The sequence below is a fragment of the Leucopleurus acutus genome, assembly GCF_964270905.1.
Source record: "Leucopleurus acutus genome assembly, chromosome: 19".
Lineage (NCBI taxonomy): Eukaryota > Metazoa > Chordata > Mammalia > Artiodactyla > Delphinidae > Leucopleurus > Leucopleurus acutus.
In genome coordinates, this window is record NC_139161.1 from 941,606 (window position 1) to 958,190 (window position 16,585).

General features: G+C 44.3%; 1 protein-coding gene across 9 annotated transcripts in view; it reads left to right on the forward strand.

Moving 5' to 3' along the window:
* Positions 1–5,861: 5,861 nt before the first annotated feature.
* The window catches only part of CEP112 (centrosomal protein 112), a 422,061-nt gene continuing 411,337 nt past the window's right edge, over positions 5,862–16,585 (forward strand). For 6 of the 9 annotated variants that reach the window (XM_082861163.1, XM_082861173.1, XM_082861172.1 and 3 more), the window contains exons 1-3: positions 5,862–5,964; positions 11,965–12,078; positions 15,179–15,369. In XM_082861163.1, coding sequence (XP_082717289.1) covers positions 11,973–12,078; positions 15,179–15,369 — 297 coding nt within the window. In that variant the 5' untranslated portion in view covers positions 5,862–5,964; positions 11,965–11,972. Of the gene's footprint in view, positions 5,965–6,341; positions 6,427–9,412; positions 9,456–11,964; positions 12,079–15,178; positions 15,370–16,585 lie in introns of those variants that run through there. The other 3 variants (XM_082861167.1, XM_082861168.1, XM_082861174.1) reach the window with 3 other exon arrangements.

Below are 16,585 nucleotides of genomic sequence, written 5' to 3' on the forward strand. Positions count from 1 at the left end.
CGTGGCTGCCGCACTGCCCAGCATCACCAGAGAGCGTCTGACTTCAGATCACTACCTGGGACAAAAGCAAAATGCAACATTCAAAGTTCGGTTTCTACTAAATGTATATTGCTTTCGCACCATCATATAAACTGAAAAATCTTAAGTTGAACCATTGTAAGTGGGGGACTGTTTGTGTTATTGAAAGGGAGGGGGGACGAATAGCCGAGTTTATCTCTGTTAATAGCCTCTGGCACAGATCTATTGCCTCAGCTTAGTTCTGGCAAAAGAAAGGAATCCAGAATCATTGTGTTACAGGTTGTAACTCTGTCTTCTAGTGGTGATGAAAAGAAAACATGCCCCATAATTCTTGGTTTCTACACTCCTTAAACTACATCTATCTGTGGTATAAGTTATTCTTCTGTGACCTAGAAATAGAAAGTTCTGAATTATTTCCTACCCAATTTAAGGACTTTACTGGCTACAGGATTATTTTATTTATCTCTAATGTCTTTACATAACAATAATAATACTCATTCTTTGTATTTATAAATTGCTTTCCATTTAGATGACTGAGTCATTCATGTATTTCAATGTAATGATACAGAGAATCTTAATAATGCAAAATGGTGAATCACTGACTGAAATTTGGTTATTCAGAATATCAGCTTAGGCATCAGTACTGTGTACAGAGCCATTTGCTGATTTTGAAACAATAGATTAAAATATGGAAGACATGTATAACATGTGAAATTTCCCCCCAAAATGGGCAAAGGACTAGAGGACACTTTGTGGAAGAATTTGAAAAAAGGACTAATAGGGATTTTCAAATATTTCAGCTTTTGTAATAGCGGAAAACACAAATTAAAAAGAGATACTATTTTTATATACATAATTAGCACAGATTAGAAAAATTGTTGATGTGAGACAGCCGCTCTCAGGGACTGTTTGAGTGGAATTGCAAATTTGCAAAACACTTCCAGGAAGCAATTTGGCAGTAATGATCAAAAGCTTTAATTTCATTCATGCCTGCAGGAATATCTTTTATGGAGATAGTTGAAACTTCAACTGAGATGTATATATTAGAAGATAATTATTGCAGTATTATATAAGAGCCAAAAATTGCTAATAACATATATCCAATCACAGGAAAATAATTAAGCAAATTGTTATATCCAAATGATGCAAAAATAAATAGACACTAAAACGATCATATATATATGTATAAGATTTGAGAATGTATTTATAATTGTTAATAGTGGCTATTCCTTAATGGTAGAATTAATTTTTATTTCTTCTTTAAACCTTTAGTGTTTTCCAATTTCCGTATAATATCATCAAAACTTTTATAACCTGAAAAAAATACGCAATTCAAAAATCTCAGCTTAGGAAGAAAAATTTTGTTTCTCTTTACAGTTAACTGTTGATTATTCTTGACAGTAAGTGGAAATAATTGCCTGATAATCCACCTCAGTGATCCAAAGTCACTAACATTTGTTTTTGTGTCTTGTACTTGCTTTGCAACGTGTTTTTTATTCACGTGTTTATTATTCACAATCCTTCCAACTACTGGATAACTGACTTCACACTGAAGCTATTGAAACCTCGATTCCAAAATGTTTGAGAGGGCTTCCCTGGTGGTGCAGTGGTTAAGAATCCGCCTGCCAATGCACGGAACACGGGTTCAAGCCCTGGTCCGGGAAGATCTCACATGCCGCGGAGCAACTAAGCCCGTGCGCCACAGCTACTGAGCCTGCGCTCTAGAGCCCGCGAGTCACAACTACTGAGCCCGTGCGCCTAGAACCCGTGGTCCATAACAAGACAAGCCACTGCAGTGAGAAGCCCACGCACCGCAACAAAGAGTAGCCCCCACTCTCTGCAACTAGAGAAAGCCCGCGCGCAGCAACAAAGTCCAACTTAGCCAAAAATAAATAAATAAATTTATGAAAGAAAAAACACCCAAAATGGTCGAGAGGGGAAGAATACAGTGAATTTCATAATTTTATGTCTGAGGAGAAGAATACGGTGAATTTCATAATTTTATGTCTAAGTCAACGTTTTCTAAAATAGAGCTATTTTTTGGAGAGATTTGAGGGTATCTAGGAAGTAAAATTGAAGGACTTACATCATCTTTAGTTTCATTACCTAGAGATTCATTGTCCGCCTTTGATTCACATCCTTACACGTTGTTTTCCTTTGTGTGTGTATATGGTAAGTATGTAAATTGGTAGAATGGCTTGTAAACTGTTTTGTAACTCATTTTCTGTGAGTATTATTAGTAATACATTTATTACTATAGACTTATACATTTGGTATTGATCTTCAGGGAAATTAAGGTATGAAAGAATGCCTTTAGGAAACATATGGGGTTTTTTTGCGGTACGCGGGCCTCTCACTCCGCCCGTTGCGGAGCACAGGCTCCAGACGCTCAGTCTCAGCGGTCATGGCTCACGGGCCCAGCCGCTCCGCGGCATGTGAGATCTTCCCGGATCGGGGCACGAACCCGTGTTCCCTGCATCGGCAGGCGGATTCTCAACCACTGCGCCACCAGGGAAGCCCGACATATTATTTTTAAAAACATTTTTAGATTTATTATTTATTTACTTTTATTTTTGGCTGCGTTGGGTCCTAGTTGCGGCACACGGGATCTGTGTTGAGGCACGTGGGATCTTTCGTTGCAGCGCGCGGGCTTCTCTCTAGTTGTGGTGGCGGGTTTTCTCTCTCTAGCTGTGGCGTGTGGCCTCCAGAGCGCATGGGCCCTGTAGTTTGCGGCACGGGGGCTCTAGTTGAGGTGCATGAGTTCAGTAGTTGTGGCATGCAGGCTTAGTTGCCCTGTGCATATGGGATCTTAGTTCCCCGACCAGGGATCGAACCCATGTCCCCTGCATTGTAAGGCGGATTCTTTACTACTGGACCACCAGGGAAGTCCCGCCTATAGACATTTTAAAAAGATCTTTAATATCAGTTAATATTTGACTACAAATTTCGATAAAGGCAGTGAAGATAAAGAGCAGGGGGCTTTGAAAGAGAATAAGGGGTAGTTTGAGAAGCACTGATGGCCTCTCTGAGAAAGTGACGTTTAGGGTGAGCTGTCAGAACGTTCGTGGTAGAAGAAACATTCCGTTAAAACAATCTACACATACTAGACGTTCAATAAATATATATTGAGGTGACAAATTATTATCCTTTATGAAATAACTAGACATAGAAGTCATATTAATTGGTTGCCATAGGTTTGTGGCCATAAAACCTTCGTGTGAAACAGTATTTTTCAGGCCACACAAGCACTGGAACATTTACAACAGAGTATTTATCTGTCTTCACCCTTGGGGTCCCTGAAGGGACTCCGATTCCAGATATTTCTTCCCAAGTATTCCCAGGGTGGGGCTCACGCGTGCTCTGCATCTTCCTAAGCCACCATATGGTGGGCATCATCTGTTTTTCTCCGAGTGTGTGTAGCTGTGAGGATATTCTTCTCATTTCTTGCCTCTGATGCTCGCTGAAGGCATCCCTGCTGCTGCTGCTTTTCACTAATGCCTGCCCTGAGGTTGCTGGAACCAAGTGTTGAGGGCAGTGATATCTGTACTGCGTTTGTCCATAATAGCTTCAGAAATTATGGACAAGAATGCCGCTATAGCTTCTGTTCTCAATGTTTAAGTTGATATAAAATCCATAGGGCAGAAGTCCTTAACCGAGGTTCCATGGATGGACTTGAGGAATTTGGGGAACCCTTTGATTTGTACTCATATTTTTGGGCATGTGGGCATTTAGGGGTGGTGAAGTACAGGGGGCAGGAGAGGTATAGCTTTTTAAGATTCTCAAAGGAAAATCTTCACCTTAAAAGATTGGGAATCACTCTGTTACAAGCAAAGGAGGAGAGCTGGAAGTCAACCCATGGCTAGTACTTTACGTGGAACCACCTGTCCATTCAATGTTTGTGTACTGTTACTGAACCATATCTGCTCACTGTCACCTAGGGTGAGTTACTTTCTAGATGTTTCCTTGGTTGTCATGGAAGGAGATTTCCAATGGACATCGTGACACAAAAGCTTGAATCCAAAGGTCAACACAGCTCAGGTTCCAGTTGGCATCCCAGCTACATATGTATTACATAAATAACTATAAAAATCCTATGTACATATCTTAATTTTTAAAATATATATGTGTGTGTGTATATATATATATATATACACACACATAGTGACAATCTCCTAGTTCTTGAAAATGTAAAAGGAGATTTTCTCTTCTTACTTTCACCTAAATATAGAAATTATTTTAAGAAACTTACCTTAATTTTTTTAACCTTTTAAGTCATGTATTTTTTTTTCTGCTGCAATTTTTTTCTTAGATGAACTTGACTTTGTTGCATTTCCCCCCTCAATCCCCTTTTTTCTTCTTCTACTTTTCTGCTAGTCTTCATTTAGACATCAATTGTCAAATTCATTTCATGTTCTTCCAGCAGCATGGTTTTGAACCTCTTCATTGGGTAGTCAAATTCCTGCAATTGCATGTGTGGGTATTGCATCCCAGATTCTCTGTGCAAATGACTGAATTACCCATTATTCTTTAGCTATAAACATGTTCAACTATGCTTTTGAGAAACTAAACATTCCTAAAAGTATTTCATACCTCTTCTTTTCCTTAGCTTTAATAATTTGTCACTGAAACCATGAAAAACCGTTGGTTCCAGTGGGAGGGTTTGAAAAAGCACCTTGGAAAGAATATGCCTTCCCTCTGGAAGCTTGAAAGTAACTAGTTACAAATGAATGACTCTTCTATTTTCTTTATGGAAAATTGAAAAGATGCTTCAAGCTGTGTTTATGTTAGATTTGGCATCACACTGCGTGTATTGCAGATACTGCAGAAGGAATCCTGTGTGAAATTACATGAAAAACAGTGGTAAACTGAATTTCATTTAAGTGAGTGTTTTCACAATTTAAATTTTGTTTCTGTTCGGTATTTTTAAAAATATATATAGTTCAGAGCCTTTCCAGAAATGTAACAGAAGACCAGAGAAAACCACAGCATAGCAATGGAGACCGCCCCGAGGTGGGTGAGACTTCCTGGGAGCAGCAAAAATACATTTTCCTCTTGATCTTGTTATTCTATCCAGAATTGGTAAACACAAAGCCTTTTCATATTATTTCAGCATCTTCGGAATTTGGGGTAAGTTTTTTCAGATCTTGGATAGTTATGAATGCAAAAAAAAAAAAAAAAGCAGTGTTCATTTTCTCCTTTAATTCAACGGTATTCACCTCTGGGTTGTGAGATACCAGGCAGTAAGTTCTCAGTTCTTTAGATTCTTTCAATGTCGTTTGTCCACCCTCTGAATATCCTACTGCAACCCCGTGTTCTTTGCTCTTTACCCGTTCTTTCTCTACCGCCCCTAAAGTGTTCACGAGCTACTTGTCCGAGCGGGATGTCTGAAGGCAGCAGCGTCCAGTGCGTGCTCTGGTCATCCCGGGAGTCTCTGCTTGTGATTGGTCTAGGGGCCGCCAGGCTGGAAAGCGAGCCGGAAGCTGCGCTGAGGGCCGGGACGTCGCCATGACAACGCCGCCCAGCGCAGGGGGGCGGGGAAACGCGAGCGCGGACGTGCCTGCTCCCGACCTGCTAGGCAGGGGCAGCAGAGGCCCGTAGCGTCGCCAGCGCAACGGCGCCGCGCGGCCTGGGGGGCGGGGAAACGCTAGTGCGGAAGTCCCCGTCCCCGGCCTGCTGGGCGGGGCAGCCGAGGCCCGGAGCGTCGCCATGGCAACGGCGCCGCGCGCGGCCGCCAGAGGCTTGGGGAAGGGGGCGGGGCCTGCGAGCTGGGCACCTCCTCCCGTCCCACCGCCCAGCCGGCTCCTCCCACCCCCCCGGGCCTGCTGCGAGGCTGCGACCTCTGCGCCCGCACGGATTTGAAACCTTTTTGTGGCGGCGGCGACGGCGGCGACGGCGGCGACGGCGACGGCGGCGGCCGCTCGGAAAGCTTGCACGTAGGGGCGCCAGGTTCTCGTTTTTCCGATTTCCCCTCCGGGGTCCCCACACGCGGGTTCTCGGGTGGAATTTTGCGCGGGGAGCGGTCGCCCCGTGGGCGGGCCCGGGCCTCTCTCCAGGCCCGTGGGGCGGGCGCCGCGGGGGCTTCTGGGCGCGGGCGGCCGCTGCTTCGCGGGCGGACTGGAGTCCGGGCCGCGCAGGGCGGGGAGGTTCTGAGAAAGTTGGGGCGGGTCAGCATGTCCGGGTCCGGGCACCTGACGGGGTCGCGCCCGGGTGCCAGGCCGGCGGGAACACTTCCCCCCGCAGCCGGACGGCGTCCTGGGCCCTCGGGGTGAGGGGCGGCCCCCGGGAGGCCCGGCCCGCCGCCGGCCCGCTGGCCACGACCCAGTGTCCCGGGTCCGAGTGTCCGAGGGACGAGGGACGTCCATGCGAGCGGCCTGTGTGTTGAGGGTCGTGCGCCCTTCCTGTTTACAGGTGCGTGGACACGGGGTAGAAAAGGCCGGTGCGGGGGCACGAGCCGCCCCGCAGGGCTCAGGCTGCGGCCCAGCCGCCCCCCAGCCGTCACTGGCCCCCCCAGGCCTCGGCGTGCTCCCCCGTCTCCAGGGTTATGCCAGGGCGCGGTCAGTGCCCGGTAACTGTCCAAACACCCAAAAGGGCGAGCCGGGTGAAACAGGCACCTGTAAACCGGCTTCATGTACCGGAGGACGGTTTTCAAGTTTTGTGTAATGATCCGCCATCTATTTAAAGTATGGTTTGATTGAACAAAATTGACTTCATGCAACTTTGAGGAGTGTGTTTATTCGGGGCCTGATGTATGTGAGGTGTGTTCCTTGTTGAGCGGTGTGGCTCCTTTTCCGCAGGACCTTTAATGTTTGTGGCCCGCTTATGCTCTGCTGACCCCATGACAGCTAAGTACCTTGAGAACGTCTTAGCCCGTTTTGTAGCTGTCCACATAGACACAGGTTTAAAAAAAGACAGTGCCGGTGAGTTAAATAAAAGACATGAGCCAACTATACTATAGCTATAAGCAAGACTCACCCAGTTTACTTCCTTTTTTGCGTTTGCACTAATTTATGTGACTGGCAGGCACACTCTAAGTATTTTAAACCTAAGTCAAAGATACAGCTTTCCTTATTTTTTAATTCTAATAATTTAAATCTGCAATTCTAATAAATCGTAATAAAACTTTTTGATTAGCTGGGACTAAGTAGATATAACCTACTTATAAGATGTAATTTCTGTAGCAAGAATTCCTTGAAAGTTTGGAACGATAACTTAATTTTTTTTTCATTTTGTTGGAGAATAAATAAGGGATAGGAAAAGCTGAGTTTTAGCTTTTACCAAGTATCACACTGATTCTTTATAGTGCTTTTAAAAAAAATGTGTACTCTAGTATCGCATGTTATTATAGCAATTATGATCGTCTTTCTACTTTTCTCCAACTTCTTTACTAGTTGGAGATATTGCTGATTCATATTTAAATGGCCAAGAGGTCAGATATGATAGATCTGAGAGCTAACGGTTTCAGAATTTTAGTTTGAGCTTTATGTTTAATTTCACGACTTTGGGTCTTTTTACTGAGCGTTCGTTTCTCTAAACACTAACATCTCCTGCCTGTGTCAAAGATTTGTTGAGAGTTAGTGATTATTAGGAATCTTTTTGTCTAGCTACGGGTGCTCTCAGGCATATGTTAGAGCATGTGGGCAGGATGAACTGTTTAAGCCTGGAAATACACTTCCAGGTCAAAGCTGTGCTTAAAATTCTGGGTTTATGAGTTTCCATTTGTTTGTTCATCCACTTGAATAGTTGCTTTTCAGCTTTATGATCTAACATCCAGCAGTGGTATCATAGCCTTCTGTTACCAGGTACATAACTGATGGAGTTATGTATGAATGCAGCTAGTTATTGTAGGAATGCAAAACAAAACCACGCAACCAAATAATGCCAAACCAACTAACCAATCAGAAAATGCGCTTAAATAAAATTTATCTTAACCAAGTCTTGAATTTGAAATATGTTTCTTCTACTGTAATGCAGAAGGTACAACGACCAGTTTTGGTAAACAGAATTAAAGGCAATAGTATTTCTATTCTAGGGGACCTATTTGGTACTCAGAACAGAATTAAAAAACAAAACAAAACACAGGCATACCTTGTTTTATTGCGCTTTGCTTTATTACGCTTTTGCGTTTTTTACAAATTGAAGGTTTGTGGCAGCCCTGCCTTGAGCAAGTTTACCAGTGCCATTTTCCAACAGTGTTTGCTCATTTTGTGTCTCTGGGTCACATTTTGGTAATTCTTGCAATATTTCAAACCCTCCACCCCCGAAAAGGTTACAAATTGCTGAAGGCTCAGATGATGGATAGCTTTTTTTTTAGGATAGCTTTTTTAGTAAAAATAAAGTAATTTTTAATTAAGGTAAGTATGTACATTTTTTTTACCATAATGCTATTGAACACTCAATAGACTATAGTATAGCGTAAACATACCTTTTATGTGCACTGGGAAAGCACAGTGTTCGTGTGACTTGCTTTATTGCGATGTTTGCTTCATTGCTGTGGTCTGGAACTGAACCTGCAATATTTCTGAGGTTCGCCTGTATTAGGCATGTAAAAGTAAGACATTAATCCCTTTAGTTAGCTTTTATTTACTAGTCGATTGATTCTTCAGCTTCTATTATGTGCCGTGTAATGTGCTAGGTACCTACTAAGATGTGTCAGTCACGGTCCTTGCCTTTCAGGAGCAGCTCACAGATGGTGGCAGACCTGTAAATAGTACACAGATGTGTAAAAAAGAGGTAACAGCGTGATGAATGCCGTGGCACAGATGTGAGCAGTACACACTAAGATGGAGAGATGAGTCTGGGATGTGTGGGGCAAGCTCTACTCTGAAGTGATGTCTGAGTTGCATTTCTTGATGACTCCATGCAGTGGGACAGCCTGTGTGATCCTGTAAGGGCTTGGAGTGTTTGCAGAATGGCAGGGAGTTCACTGGTGGGGCATGGTCATCGGTGCGCGTGTGTGCGTGTGCGCGCGTGTGTAGGGAGCTCAGAAGGCAAAGGCCCTGGCAGGCCGGCCTAACTTTGGGTTTGGATCCTGTCCCGTGGCAGTGGGCGGTGGAGACAGGAAGTGATGTGCGGAGCTTTGTACTTGGGACATCTCTGGTGCCAGTGAGGACTGAAGCAGGGAGAGTTAGGGTGAGTCGGCGGTGGGGAGGGCTTGCTCTGAGAGAGCGGCGGTGAGAATAGGCACACAGGCAGGTTCTGAGACCTTTCTGAGCGTTTGTTGCTGTGTTGGCTCACGGGGCTTAGCGAATGGGGACGGCGGCGGGGAAGGAGTCAGTGTGAAACAGCGAGGAGGCCCCTGACGGTGATGGGGTCTCCGCGGCAGGGAGGACGGTCAGCGCTTCCGACGCGGGGGCGGGGGCGAGCACGTGAGGATGTGCTCCCGAGGAGGCGAGTTGGGCGGTGGAGGGAAGAGCGTGCCGTTTTCCTCCCAGGAAGAGGTGAGCTTCCCACGTGCAGAGTCAGCGGAGCTGCAGCGGCTTAGGGGCTTGGAGAGGGCTGGTAAAGTTTCAGGGCTGCCTTGCGGACGGCGAAATGGGAGAGAACGGAGGGTTCCGGTGGGGCCTCAGGGCGGTGCCCGTTTTCTCCAGCAGACCCTCAGCGGAGGAGCGAAGGACGGTGTCGAGCGGTCGCTGTCGTGCGGAGTAGGGAGGAGAAGAGGCCGATCGGCCGGAGGGCATTTTGGTGGGCGGCAGCGATGCGGGGGGAGCGCTGGGTCCGGCCCGCTGGCGGGGCCTCGTAAGAGGGGCGTTGCGGGCGGGCTTGCGAGAGCCGTGGCTGGGAGCCGTAGCGTGGACGTCAGAGACTGCTTCCCTTCCCGGCACGGCTGCCTGCCGGCGCGGGGGGAAGATCCCCGGCAGGGCTCGTCGGGCCCCTAGGGAGCCGCCGGCCCACCGCCGCGAGCTGCGAGGGACGGCCGGCGGCCGGACGCGGAGGGGCTGCTGGTGTTGAGGTGGGCGCCCTGCTGAGCGTTAGGGGCCCGCTGAGCAGAGGGAGGGCGTCTGTGGAGCAGGGCCGCCGCCGAGGCACACCGGAGCCTTTCCCCAAACGTGTGGTTTGTAAACCGGCCAAATGACAAATTGCGGACCGTGCATAGCGTAGAGATGGTGCGCATCCTTACCAAGGCATTTCGAACCTGAGAGGAACATGTGGACTCTTGGGTATATTTTTAACGTAAGAAATTTTGTCAGAAGCTCTGTGTCTGAGTTTGGGGGTCCACCCCCTTCATTTTCAGTGGTTTTCTTCCTGATGAGGAAGAAGTACGAGGACCAGTATTTTACGTTTTTTGATGGAAGTTAAACGTTTTACATTTACGTACGGTTAAAATCGCTTTCTTGGTGTTGCAGTGTGATGAATTTTTACACAGACTCAGAATGGGTTTTTATGACCTCGGGCGCAGAAGGCGCGGGACAGCCGCAGCGCCCCGTGTGCTCTCCTTGCGCCCCAGTGCTAACGCAGTGCGCCACCGAGCTGTTCTGTGTGCCTGTAGCTTTTGCCTTTTCGGGGTGCCGTACGAGTGGGTGTCGTCGTACAGCACGCGGCCCTCCGGGAACGGCGCCTTGCGCGTCGCGTCCTCGCGCATGGACGCTCATCCGTGTGGCGGGGCCTGTGGGCGCTTCCGTCCTCTCTCTGCCCGAGCGCTGTTTGGTTGTGTGGCGAGGCCACGGCGGTTTATCCATTTCCCGGGGGAGGGACACGTGGGTGTTTCCAGGGTTTGGTGGCTACAGAAGAAGAAAGCTGCTAGAAACATTACATCCGGGTTTCTGTGCGAATAGGGATTTTGCTTCTCCTGAATAGATGCCCAAGAGGGGGATTTCTGGCTCCTCCGCTACGGGTATGTTTAACGGGGTGGGCGATGGCTAACCTGTCTTCCCGAGTGGCTGCACCGCTCTGTGCTCCTCCCAGCAATGCGTGAGAAGGCCTCTCGCGCTGTGCCCTCAGCAGCTTTGGTGGTGTTTGCCTTTTTAATTTTAGCTGTCCTAATAGGCAGCTAGTGATATCTCATTGTGGTTTTAATTTGCATTTCTCTGATGATTAATGAGGTTAAGCATCTTTTTCACGCGCTTACTTCTCAACTGTACATCTTCTTTGGTAAAGGAACTAATTTTTTTTGCTGATTAATTTTATTGGGTTGTTTGTTTTCTTATGGTTTAGTTTTAAAAGTTTATGTATTCTTGATATAGGTCCTTTCTGAGGTAAATGATTTGCAGTATTTTCTCCCAGGCTGTAGCTTATCTTTTCAACTCCTGGAAAGAGTTCTTTGCAGAACAGAAATTTTTCATTTTGATACAGTCCAATATATCAATTTTTTCTTTTACAGGTAGTGCTTTTAGTGATATATCGAAGAAATCCTTGACGAACACCAAGTCATGAAGATTTTCGTCTATGTTTTCTTCTAAGAGTTTTATAGTTTTACATTTTACACTTAGGTCTGTTATTTATTTTGAGTTAATTTTTCATACAGAGTGAGGTTATTTGTTTAAATTTATTTATGCATATGGATCCCCAATTGTTACAGCATCGTTTGTTGTAAAAACTATCATTCCTCCATGAATTGTACCTTTGTCGAGTGTCAGTTGTCCATATTTGTGTTGGTCAATTTCTGGACTCTCCAGTTTGTTCTGTTGGTCTATGTGTCTTATCCTTTCACCAATACCATATTGTCTTGACTACTGTAGTTTTATAGTGCATCTTAAGTCAGGTAATGTGAGTGTTCCAAACTTCTTCTTTTTCAGGATTGTTTCTGCTATTCTAATTCCTTTAACTTTCCACGTAAATTTTAGAATCAGCTTGTGTATATCTACAAAGAATACTGCTGGGATTTTGATTGGAATTGCATTAAATCTATAGATCAATTTGGGGGTATTTAATACTACCTTTGATCTCTTTCATGAGTTTTGTAGTTTTCAGCATACAGATCTTAATATTTTAATTTTAAATCTTTTACAGGCTGAATTATGGAAATGGGAAGCGAAGAAGAAAAATGGGAGAAGCTGGATGCGGAATTTGATCACTTTGTGGTAGATATGAAGCCCTTTGTTCTAAAATTACCCCATAGGTCAGGTAAGATTATGTTTGAAAATTACGTTCTTAAAATTAATTTTTTTCTTTGTATTATTTAGTCAAACCCATGAACTTTCAAAATGAAAAGTGGATTCATTTAATAACAGTTTTCATCTTAAGCTGATAAAGGATTGTTTACCTTGAGCTGTTGGAGGGTAAACAGAAATTTAGTCATGGTGAACTACTGAACTGTGGAAAGGTATTATTACTGTGAGACCACTTCTCACAGGTCATGAGCTTAAATTGCATGGGTCTTTAAAGTTAGCTGTAACTGTTTTTTCCTGCGTCTTTTTCCTCCTACCATGAAGATGGTTCTTCTTTCAGGAGCCTACTGTCCACCTGTCTCTGACCCTTTTGTTTATCAAAGCAGAAAAGAATCTGTTAGTCTTACATGCTCATTGGTTGACTGACTAAAATCAAGTGTGAATGCGTTTTTGTTGGCATCTTGTCTGCAATTCCTAACCTTTTCTCCTCTGTGAGTCTTTGTCTCAAGTAAAAAAGGTTTATCAGAGAGCATTTGAAGAGAGTTTGAGGGGCAGGGAAGACCCTCTGAGTCATAGTACGCGTAAGGCAGGCCGTAAAGGTAAATCTGATTTGGGAGCTTTTGCGAGGAGGGTTCGGAGTGGGACCAGGAGACCGGCTTTTATCCCCGTGTTGTCCAAGTCCCCTGTTTCTGTGAGGTGTCTGAGTCAACTTCATATTCAACATGAGGAGCCGACTCAATGTTAGATCTTTATTCCAGGGAGCTGCACTGGGAAAAGGGAGCGCAGTGTATGAGTTACGCGTTCTGTGGTCACCCATCGTACCAGGCAGGGCCTGCAGCCTGTCCGAGTCCAGGGTGGCTTGGCATGGTCTTCCCTTCACGCCTCTTCCTCTGCCTTCTTCTCTTGCCTTGTTGGATGGTAACCTCTTCTTTCTTCTTCTGCTTTTCTTAAAATGAGTATTTCCTGTCCCGTGGCTCATTCATGATTAGTTGAATTAGTATTTAATGATATTTCTATACTGTGTCCTCTTCTGATACTCACTGCCTTCTTTTCCTTCTTGTCTTAGATCTGCTGATTAGCATAAGTGTATATTAAAATCTCTCATTATAAATGTACTTCAGACTATCCTCATATTTCATCTTCTTTTTTTTTTTAAAGATGCAGTATCACTTTTTAAAAATTAATTAATTAATTTATTTTTGGCTGCATTGGGTCTTTGTTGCTGCACGTGGGCTTTCTCTAGTTGGGGCGAGTGGGAGAGCTACTCTTCCTTGTGGCGCGTGGGCTTCTTGGGGTGACTTCTCATTGCGGTGGCTTCTCTTGTTGTGGAGCACGGGTGCTAGGTGCGCGGGCTTCAGTAGTTGTGACTCGCGCGCTCTAGAGCGCAGGCTAAGTAGTTGTGGGGCACAGGCTTAGTTGCTCCACGGCACGTGGGATCTTCCCGGACCAGGGCTCGAACCCATGACCCCTGCATTGGCAGGCAGATTCTTAACCATTGCGCCACCAGGGAAGTCCCTCATCTTCTTTTAAAAAGGGATTTGGGGTACATAGAATTGGATTAATTGTGATCTTTGGTTCATGACTCATTGTCAGTATGTATTGGTACATCCTTGACCCTCTTTTATGTAATTAATTCGTAATGAATGCTCAGACACTCACATCCCAGTCAAGAACCTGAACATTCATAATAACTTAAATTTCATTATAGTTAAATTCTACTTTTGATAATGGTTTTCGCCATTATTTTAAATAGAGGAATTAATATTTTTCGTTAGCCGGATTGTTGTACTAAGTTCTATTCACCGACTATTATATGGATCTCAGTTTGCTGCAGGGCGTATAAACATATAGTTTGAAAAACTGTTTGCTTAAGTTTATCCGCTTTAGTTTGTATTTTCTTTTTGCACAAAGTACACCTGATATTTCAAGAAGTTTGTTTTGTGATTATATAATTTTCAAAGCTAAAAATACAAAAGTTATTTAGAGACTACCTTTCATACATGTAGTGATAAATCCAGTATGAGCAAAGTGGTAAATCTGCCCCAGGGATTTTTGTAGGTAAAACAATAAATGAATATGACCTTTAGAAACTAAGACATTGAAGCAGATTTATGATTTGTGTTAGATATATAATCCTCAAATTGAGTTAGACTGATAAAAGATTAACGTCAAAATGGTTTTCCTGAGACCTAAAAACAATTCTGTGTCGTGGTAAGATAAGATAATCAATAGGTCATTATATGTGGATTAAACTGTGCTACATTTTTAAGGTAGCTTTTAAAGGGATAATTATTTTTCAAAATTACATGTAAGTATGTAACCCTCAATTGTTTTTAGAGAGGTTAAAAGAAATTCCTAAATAAATCATCCACAAATCCCTGAAGATTACCAGTTTAATAAATAAAACATTTGAGATTCAATTTTAGATTAGGTTTAAAATGCTAAATAAGATTGCATTCTCTCTCTCTTGGTTTGTGTAATGAGAATTACAGAAAGATTTTTCAACACAACTGAAATTATTTTAGAGATGGTTTTACAGCAACCTTTTTTTTTTTTTAAACATCTTTATTGGGGTATAATTGCTTTACAATGGTGTGTTAGTTTCTGCTTTATAACAAAGTGAATCAGTTATACATATACATATGTTCCCATATCTCTTCCCTCTTGTGTCTCCCTCCCTCCCACCCTCCCTACCCCACCCCTCCAGGCGGTCACAAAGCACTGATCTGATCTCCCTGTGCTATGTGAACAGCAACATTTTTGTCTCAGATTTATTTGGTAGCAATCCTGAGATCTTATTACTAGTTTAAAGTTAAACTCTAGACCAGGGTGGGTTGGCAAACTGTAGCCCCTGGGCCACATCCAGGCTGCTGCCTTTTTTATAAAGTTTTATTAGAAAACAGCCATAACCATTTGGTGACGTGTGGTGTGAATGGTGTGTGGCTGCTTTCATGCTACAGCGGCAGAGTTGGGTAGATATCATATGGCTGCAAAACCTAAAATATTCGCTGTCAGCCAACCCCTGCTGCAGACTAGAGCAGATGTTTTATGGGTCTTTAACGTAACGTTTTATTTTTTGAAAACTCAAGTCTCTAACAGCTCCTGTGTATTTCTAGAGCGGCAGAGGTGTGCACTTTGGATTAGAAAACTGTGTGAGCCTTCAGGAACAGGAGCAGGGGTCACAGGCAGGAGGAATCGGAATCTGTACGCAAAGCTCTTACTACACATGCTCAGGCGAGGGGCTCTCGAGGGCCCTTTCACCCACCGCCCTGAGCCAGGGACGCTGAAAACTTTACCTTCATACATGGTAGGTGTCTTTGACCAAAAGATGCATTCGTTTGTTTCTCTAAAAGTGTCAGTTTATCATCCCATTTGGGAATGGTCATATTATTAAGCTACAAGTCCTAGAAAATATGTTAGCTAAAACTATTTTTTTGCTCCCTGATTCAGTTTTTTTCCACCTTGAATGGAAATCAGATATTGAGCTCTAATGGAACCATACTTAATTGATTTAGTCATCCTGCAGTATTCTACAATATTTCTAAAAACATTAAAATGAATTTTTAAATACTGAGCCTTAATTTCCCACTAATTTTCACTGGATTATGTAATAATTTATGGATGTCAGTAAATTCTAGTTTATTAAGCTCTTCTGTATGTATTATTTAATGTAACGAGAGGTTGGATTGAATTACTTTTTTTTTAAGTTTTTAAAAAAATTTATTTATTTATTTATTTTTGGCTGCGTTGGGTCTTCGTTGCTGCGCATGGGCTTTCTCTAGTTGCAGCGAGCGGGGGCTACTCTTCGTTACGGTGCGCGGGCTTCTCATTGTGGTGGCTTCTTTTGTTGCAGAGCACGGGCTCTAGGTGCACGGGCTTCAGTAGCTGTGGCACGCGGGCTCAGTAGTTGTGGCTTGCGGGCTCTAGAGCACAGACTCAGTAGTTGTGGTGCATGGGCTTAGTTTCTCTGCTGCATGTGGGATCTTCCCAGACCATCGTGTCCCCTGCATTGACAGGCGGATTCTTGTTTTGTGTTTTTTATTATTTTTTGGCTGTGTTGGGTCTTTGTTGCTGCTCGTGGGCTTTCTCTAGTTGCGGCAAGCGGGGGCTTCTCTTTGTTGCGGTGCGCGGGCTTCTCATTGCGGTGGCTTCTCTTCTTGCAGAGCACGGGCTCTAGGCGCCCGGTCTTCAGTAGTTGTGGCGCGTGGGTTCAGTAGTTGTGGCTTGCGGGCTCTAGAGCACAGGCTCAGTAGTTGTGGTGCACGGGCTTAGTTGCTTCGCGGCATGTGGGATCTTCCTGGACCAGGGCTTGAACCTGTGTCCCCTGTATTGGCAGGCGGATTCTTAACCACTGCGCCACCAGGGAAGTCCCAGCCCATCTATTCTTAATGACCGAAGGTAGAACATTTTCTGAAACACATTCAGATGTTGAAATATGAGTGTATTGTATCATGCTTTCCCTCTCACACTCATTTTATGGAATTGTAGGAAAGGGCTTTATTTTACTAATGTTAGTAATGTAA